This window comes from Leptosomus discolor, chromosome 6, assembly GCF_034619465.1.
Source record: "Leptosomus discolor isolate bLepDis1 chromosome 6, bLepDis1.hap2, whole genome shotgun sequence".
Lineage (NCBI taxonomy): Eukaryota > Metazoa > Chordata > Aves > Leptosomiformes > Leptosomidae > Leptosomus > Leptosomus discolor.
Window position 1 is genome coordinate 64,468,425 of NC_141396.1, and position 8,159 is coordinate 64,476,583.

General features: G+C 56.0%; 1 protein-coding gene across 1 annotated transcript; it reads right to left on the minus strand.

Annotated features, from left to right (window-relative positions):
• Positions 1 to 641: 641 nt before the first annotated feature.
• LOC147415412 (protein-cysteine N-palmitoyltransferase HHAT-like protein) lies at positions 642 to 7,925 on the minus strand. The gene is made up of 7 exons (XM_086467358.1): positions 7,820 to 7,925; positions 7,204 to 7,271; positions 6,714 to 6,827; positions 6,367 to 6,561; positions 5,320 to 5,529; positions 2,104 to 2,275; positions 642 to 766 (listed from the first exon to the last, which is right to left on the minus strand). The coding sequence occupies exons 1-7, from the start codon at positions 7,923 to 7,925 to the stop codon at positions 642 to 644; spliced, it is 990 nt and encodes a 329-aa protein (XP_086323484.1).
• Positions 7,926 to 8,159: the final 234 nt, after the last annotated feature.

Consider the following 8,159-nt stretch of genomic DNA (forward strand, 5'->3'; position numbering starts at 1 on the left):
CCCTCTCCTTCTGTTTGGCATTTACTGTCAGCAAAAAAATAATCGAGTGCACCTTTGGTCTAGGAAAAACAATCAGTACAAACTTTCCAAGGCACACCCTCCGCTGAGTAATGGCCCTTTCTCACACCAAGGCAGCAACCATCCCGACCAAGTGCCAAAAGGCACGTTATGTCCCTTTGTGCAGCTTTACCTCCACGCCCGGACCCCTCGGGCGTGGACGAGGTGCATTAAGGACCGACAAAGGAGCAGAGCCCGGTGCCTCTGCACAGCCCGGGGCCCCCGGGGGCAGAAGGGCTGGCCTGGGGGCAACCTTTAGCCCTCCGGCCTACCTGGGTACCGCCTGAACACAGAGGGCTCTGCCACAGAGCTGCTGGGGGGACGACACAGGGGGTTCCCTCTCTCCCCCGCCCAACGCCCGCCTCGTCCTGCGGCCTGCCAGGGCCGCGCTGCCTCTCCCTCCGGCTGCGCCTCCTGCTCCCGGCCCGGCCGCGGCCCCACGCGGTTCCCATAGCAACAGCGGCCCCGCCGGCGACAAGAGCAGGGGAAGGGCAGGGCCGCGCATGCGCCGAGCGCGGGACGTCACCGCCCGAGGGGCGGGGCTGGCGGCCTTCCCCTCAGCCCGGCCGCCAGGACAGTTGCCCTCAGCCGCCCCGGAGGCGCCACCCGGCCGCGGGGCCCGTAGCAAGCCCGGTCCCTCGGGGATCCGGCTGTGCCCGGGAGGGAAGCGGCTCCTCAGCCCGCCCCGGGGTGGGCAGGAGAGTGGCAGCTGCAGGAAAAGGCCTGTGCGCGGTGGAGGGGCGGCTCCTCATGCCCACCCCCCACCCCCCCCCCCCCCCCCGCCAAGCTCAAGCCCGGTGAGGGAGACGTGCCTGGGCGAGCAGTCGAGGAGAGCAGGAATGTACCGGCTCGGGGTGCCCTTTCCAGTAGCGCTGCTACAAACAGAAGCTCAAATGCCTCCATCTTGGTGGGATTCAGCTCACAGATTAAGGGCCACACAGTGCCTCGATGTGAGCAGTGCCTGAGCTCCCACCATGGACCAGGTAGATCTGGTCAATACAGGCAGCAGAGCCTGCAGAGGAGCTCAGCTCCCTCTGGAGTAACACACATGCTTGGTCAATCCACCCAGGTCTCTTAGGACATCCTAAATCAATGCTAGTGCCATCCTAGCTGCATTAGGATTTTCTCCTGGCCTCCAGCTGCCACTCTGGAGAGACATGGGCGTCCTCCTGCTTGTCTGCTGTCCGTGTGGATGTCAGATACGCTGTGGCATCTGAGATGCTGCCATCAGACGTGTATTTGGCCAGCTGAAATCCTCCATCCAGCTGCCAGCTGAATGCCAGTGTTGCTACCATGACTCATCCGGGGAGTTTGGCTTCTGGAGGTCCCTAGTCCAGCCCTGCTCAGAGAACAGCCCACTTTAAAGGGAGATTAGGTTGCTCTCTACCGTGTTCATTTGAGCATTGAGTATGTCTATTTTTGGAGAATCCATAACCCCTCTGGGCCTCTGTTGCAGTGTTTGACCACTCTGTGAAAAACATTCCTCACATGCAATGAGGCTTTGCCTTGCTGCTCCTTGTTTGCTGTGTCCCGCTTCTTCCCTTCCAGCCTCCAAGAAGAGCTCACCTTCTCTGTAACCCTCTGTTAGCCAGTTGAAAACAGCAGCTACAACTCCCCTGAGCTGCTCACTGTGCACCCTATGCCTGGGACCATTTCAGTGGCTCACAAACACCCGTAGTGGGTGGCCACCTGGGAAGGCATCTGAGATAGCAGATGTACCTCTTGCAACAGCATAGGGCTGTTTTTTTTGGAGGTGCTGAGCTACCTTCCAGTCCAAAGGCAATGGGAATGGCTTGATGCTCAGCCTCTTAAACCCGGAGCTAAACAATTTACACTTGGACCCGGGGAGAATGTCAGCCCAACACCATCTGCTTTCTAGGGCTCCAGCTCTGTGTATTGTCCACGGGAAGAAGAGGGGCTTTGCTCAAACCTGCCCAACATAGGCATTGCCAAAGCCTCTCAGTAGGGATGGATGGAGATCTGGATCACCCACCGCTGCCTCGAAGCTGAGTACAGGTGTGAATGTGTCCAAGCACGGCCACTCACCCAAGGACCAGTCCGAGAGGCGGTTCATGAACTTCAGGTCAGAAGGGAGGGTGAGGATGGAGAAGAAGTGGAAGAAGATGTCCACAGCAATGATGGCCCCTACGTGGAGGAGGGCATGGACCCGGATATGCCTCATCTCGTTGTCTTTGCGTCTTAGCTCTTGGGTGCTCACCTGCCGGGATGGCAAACCAGGAAAGGGCTGAGCTAAGAGACAGGATGGACAGTGTGTTCCTCCATCCAGAGGAGCAGTCAAGGTCCAAATGGGGACCGAACACTCTCCTTTAGAAATCACACCATGGACTATGTGGCCCGAATCTCCATTGATTAAGGAAGACCCAAGGGACTAGCTCAGGTGAACCCATCCACAAGGAGCAGGACATGTCCCACCCACAGCATCCCTCCAACACCCCCACCTCAGTGCTGAGCACGGCAGCAACGCGCCTCCTGGAGCACCCTCCTAGCAAAGGCTGTTCCCATCACTGGCGTTTCCAGCAGAGCAGGCACATGGTGTGACACAGCAGTGACAGGTCTGGCTGTACCTAAGGGACCCTAGGTGGGGTGAAGACCGTACTGACCGAGGAGCTGGGGTTTATGCTCTTTCTGCAGGGACATGCTTAGAAAATCAACTTTGCTTAAGGGCGGCCCCTTGCACAAGTCACCCAGAGGGAGCAAATGCTCGTACTCATCACATCTACAGGGCGCCACAGCCTGTAGGGAAGGGCATCCACATGCCCAGGAGAGGCTGGGAGCAGTGCTGGAATCCCACCTGACAGCTCTGCCAGGGCTGGATGTGTATCTTTGGCCAGGGTCACTTGGGAGGAGGAGGAGGAGGAGAACTGGTGGTCTCTGGAGCTTCTGCTGCAGAGGCCTGCTGTAAATGAGAGGGAGAGCTGCTGGAGGAGCCATCCTGAATCGGTTGGGACCTGATCAATGGGGATTTTGTCTCTGCTGTGTCTTGTACAAACAGGGGCCGGGCTTTGCCTCCAGGAGTTGTCATGTCTCTGGCCGTTGTAATATAAAAAATCATCAGAGCGAGCTTTCAGGATTACACCGGGCAGACTGATGTCCTCACTTCCCCGCATCGCTGTAAAAATTGCTGCTCTATTCAAAATCCTCTTATGTTTATTACTTTCCCTTTATTCCCTGCCAGAGGTGGGAGCTCTCCCGACATAATCCGCAGGCTGCCGCACCAGCCCCATCGTCAAATCCAGATGATTCCTGAGAATTAAAGCCTTTGCCAGATTTTTTGTGTGTGTGTGTCTGTTATATGCCAAGTGCTTTAAGGACACAAAGAGGCTGCTGGACTCTAAGCTGGAGGAGAAGCTGAGGGAGGACAGACTCTGGCATGGAGATGTGTGGGAGGACACGGAGCCCCCCTTTCATAGAATCATGGATCATTTAGGTTAGAAAAGATATTTAAGATCATCGAGTCCAACTGTTAACCTAGTACTGCTGAGTCGACCACTAAACCATGTCCCTAAGTGAAATACCTCCAGGGATGGTGACTCAACCACTGCTCTGGGTAGTGACAACCTTTTCTGTGAAGAAATTTTTCCTAATGTCCAATCTAAACCTCCCCTGGTGCCACCTGAGGCTGTTTCCTCTTGTCCTCATGTCTGCGTGTGGTGGCAGCACTCTGCCACCATCCCCGTGGGATCAGGGAGGTGTCCCCCACACTTGCAGCCCTACAGAAGTGAAATTATTCCCTTGATCCTAGTAAGGAAGATGCTTTTCAGCTCAAATGGGGCTGAGCAAGCCCTGGTACAGATGAGTTCCCATCACACAAGGTCTCCACCAGGATGCAGCACCAGTAGGAGCCAAAAAGACACAGATCTGCCCCCTAACTGGGTCAGACTCCATCTACCTGCCCCTGTAATTGCTGTTGGGCAATTAGGAATTCACCCCTAAAATTAGCTGCGGCTCCAGCAGTGCAGGGGGGCATCTAACCAGGAGATGGCAGTGGTGGCCAGGCCAAGACAGGACCCTTAGCTGGGGCATGGCAAAGGGGTTGTGGAGTTAATCCTTGTCCCTTTGGGGTGAGCGTTTTAAGCAGCAGAGGCGGGAATTGCTCATTAAGTGGCTAGAGACATCCAGGTTTGGGGCTGTGCAAAGGAGCCCAAAATAAAACCCCCTCCAGAACAAGCCATGTAGAAGCGGTGGGAGTTCAGGTCTTGGGGACAGGAGGAGTTCAGGTCTTGGGGACAGGAGGAGTTTAATGCCCTGATTTACAGATAACTGGCTGCAGCGTTAGGAGAAGCCAGGGCTGCACATTTCATAGGAACGACTGATGGAAACTGGGGAAGGAAGAGGAATATGGGATGAGGACAGCACCCCAGCGCACTGTAAACCCTCCAGAGGGGCTTGGACAGTGGGACTGCTGGAGCCACGCTCAGCTGGACTTCAGCCTGACAGATAAGACATGACTGGAGAGATGAAGCCTTAGGATGAAGCGTTTCTTCCAGCAGGTTGGGGAGAAAAGCCCCTCAGTGGCCTGGCCATCCCTAGCACTCGTCTGCTGAAAATGGGCTGCCAGTAGACTCAGTGCACCACCAGCATCCCTTGTGGGGGACACCAGCGCTGACCTTATGATCTCTAGAGTCAAATGGGTCACCAGGGTATTTCATGAAGAGCAGAGGAAGCCCCTGGTTGCTGAAAGACAGCCTGGCACCCAATCTTACTTATTTCTAGAGAAATAACTTCAGATGAAGACACAGACCATGCCTGGAAATTCATGCTTGTTGGGTGAACCAGCAGGATGGAAATGTGAGGCTGACCTTGCTGTCACACCCACCAGCATGCAGAGGTCCCACAGATGGGCACCACATGTCTGGCTCTCACCGTGGCCTCCCGGTACCGCGCAGTGGGGCAGCATGGAGCTGCTGGGGTGACAGCGCATGGAAACTGAGGCACCGAGCAGTGCAGGTGCCCAGCGAGCAAGGACATGAGCTGAACCCTCCCCTCCTCATCCCAGTGTGATGCTTTCACCACAGCAACGTCTTCCCCTCTGAACAGATCAGCGGCCCAAAACCCAAAAAAGAAGGTTGATGCCCCTCCACACAAAAATCACAGCATCATGGCACAGACTAGGTGACCACAAGAAGCTCTACAACCATTTGCACCTTCACTGTGGCAAAAGATGGGGTTTTGCAGGCATTAAACCCAAGCAAATACACGCAGGGAGAGGTCCTCATCCAGCCCTGCCTCAGGAGCACTCACCTGGGCATGGAACTGGTCAAACGTCATGACGGGCCCGAAGAAGAAGAATGGGAGGTAGAAGTTGTACTTGAGGAGGTCGAAGATGGAGTAGATGCCCTCTTTCCTCTCAGAGCTCTCAAGTGCAAAGCTCATGCAGCGCATGATGGTGAAGCCGCTTCCTCCGTAGAAGAGGACATCTTGAAGATCAAAAGCTCCAGTTACAAATCCGCTCTGGATGAGAAACAAATAGTTACCACCAGGAACGCGGTGTCGCTTCTGTGCTCCCTTGCTTTGTGGAGGACATCACTCCTGGGGCAGCTGGCAAAGCCTCTAATTACCCTCTGACACCAAGTGTCCCTGGAGCTCATAAGCCTTGCTCTTGGAAAAAGAAAAAAACTGGGGCTCGATTTCCCAGCTGGCTCCTGCATCCCGGAGGAGATGGGAAGTGGTGGATCCTCTTGGCCACGTCTTCACCAAGCAGCTGTGGGCCACCTAGGCTTTGGTCTGGGGTGGGAATGTCCCCCTCCTCAGGGAGTGAAGAAAAGCCAGCAGAAGCCTGATGGAGAGGGGAGGGGAACGCATATCAGGAGGTAAGCAGCAGGCAGGGAGAGGCAGCACTGTCCTTCAGAGGGACTGAATAGCTTTATAAGGTCCTTCCTGGGCTTCTCTCCACCCACCAGTGAAAGTCTTAACTGGGCAGAGACCTAAGAGATAGGTATGGGCATCACTGAACCCATCCCAGCACCATGTTACGGATGGGGAAGCTGAGGCACGGGACAGGAACACACCTTGCCTGTCTGACAAGCTGTTGCCTAAGCAACAAGGAGGATTCAGGTGTCCTGAGCTTTGGCCCAGCATGAAGCCACCAAAACATGACATAGTCCCCGTGTGATTATTCCCAAGCAGCACAAAGTCCCCTCCTTCTGAAACCCTGTGGGAGATCTGAAGTAGCCAGAAGAAGTGCCTGGGGTTTGCGGGTGCCACAGGAACCCTCCTTGGAGATAAACCCAAGGAGATGGACACAAGTGGGCTGGAAATGAGGCAGAGATGGCCCGAGACAGCCCCTACCTGCCACGAGCTGAATGGCTCCACCTTGAAGGAGGCGAGACAGCAGAGCCCGGCCACGTAGCAGAGCCACTTCTGCTTGGCCAGCGCGACGGAGTAGAGGACAAGGCAGTGGGAGAGGATGATCATCAGGTAGACGAGCCCCATGCTGCCCAGCACGGCCGAGACCCCGTAGAGCATGTACACCACAGCCCGGTGCTGTGAGGAGAGAGCGGTCCCGACCCGTGGTCAGCGTGGTGAAAACCCCGACCCTGCTCCCGCCCATCCCAGAACATCCTTCAACCCCCCCTCCGCAGGTCCCAGGTCACCCTTGGTGCTTTCAGATCCATCCCACCACATCCCCGGCTCACCTGCGGCACCGTCATGGAGCAGATCTTGCCGAAGAGGACGTGTCCCGAGAGGGCGAAGATGATGACGTTCCTGAACGAGGTGAACCACATCACCCACTCGAAATCGGCCACGTCCTGCGGGAGCAGCACCGGGTGCCTTACTGCCCCCAGCCCTCGCACCCCTGCCCCAACACCCGTCTGGAGGGGAAACCAGACCATTTCCAAAGCCTTTTCTTCCCGTTTTCCACCCAAGGGCTCCCGAGCACCCCAGCTTGGTCATAAAACCCCAGGAGAGATGCGCAGAGGTTGCTCGTCTCGGTGCGCACAAAGCAGAGCATCCACGGTGCTGCTCAGGATATTCTCCTGACTGGTTCTTTAGGGAGAAAAATAGGAGTCACGTGGACTTTGCAAAAAATACGTCAGCAGCAGAAAAACCAGCTCTGCTTCTCCAGCGGTCAGCACCGACCGTGTCACCGGTAACTAGAAAAGACCGAGTCCTTTCTCCGCTTACCATCTTCCTGCCGAAGTAGTGCCAGCCCGGCTTTATGCCGTCCCGAAAAGCTTTTCTGTTCATGCTGTCTGCAAAAGAACCAGAGTTATGGGGAAAGAAACAGCTCTGGGAAACGGGGCCTGGGTTTTGGCAAAGCAGGGAGCCTTCCTCACCGCGATGATGAGCCATCAGGGCTCAAACAACCCATCCCCAAAGCGCCTAATTCCCGTAGATAACCACAGGAGTCAGGAACCTCGATTTCTGCAAGAATTTCCAGCAAAGCCTTTTCGCAGTGCCCATCCCAGGGACCCTCAGCTGATCCCATGAAATTTTCTGGGGTTTTTGGGCTTCCAGATGAAGCATTGGGGAAGCAGCCCTGTGTAGGCAGGGTGGTTGCCTGGAGAGCTGTGACGTGCCACAGCCTCTTGCCCTGAGCCACAGAAATGGGGACAAGGGGGCAACCGGGCAAAAAGGCCAAAAACTCTCCTGGAGCCTTGCAAAGGATTCCCAAGTCGTTCTCTGCCAAAATTAAATCCGAGGATCTGCTGTTGGTATCGACAACTGTAAAAGCAGCCGCCTGACATCCATCCTCCCTCCCAGGGCCCCCTCCAGGGGGGGATGAGGTGGGGAGCGTTACCTCTGGAAGCTTCAAAGATCCCGCTGCCGCTGTACACCACAGCGCACGTCACGGTGAGAGCATAAAACCCCAGTTCGTAGCTGGGGAGCATCGTTTTAACCCCCATGGTGGCAGGTCAGCGCCCCAGCTGGTGCAGGGGATCCAGACCTGGGAAAGAGAAGGAGGAGAGGAAAGTAAACCAGGGGTGGGAGCTCACCTGCCCCTCCAACACCCTAAATTGCTGCTGGTCCTCAGCAGCTCTGCTTTGTGGGCTTCCTTGAAGGCCGGGAGCTGAAGAGATGGAGAAGACGGTAACACCTGGGACACAACTCAGGTGTGAGGAAAGAGGTTGCTGCTGAAC

Coding starts and splice junctions, on each gene's coding strand:
- LOC147415412 (XM_086467358.1), bottom strand. CDS start 7,925: ATGGGGGTTAAAACGATGCTCCCCAGCTACGAACTGGGGTTTTATGCT. Junction 7,272..7,819: donor GATCTTTGAAGCTTCCAGAG/GTAACGCTCCCC, acceptor GTTCTTTTGCAG/ACAGCATGAACAGAAAAGCT. Junction 6,562..6,713: donor GCTCCATGACGGTGCCGCAG/GTGAGCCGGGGA, acceptor CTCTCCTCACAG/CACCGGGCTGTGGTGTACAT.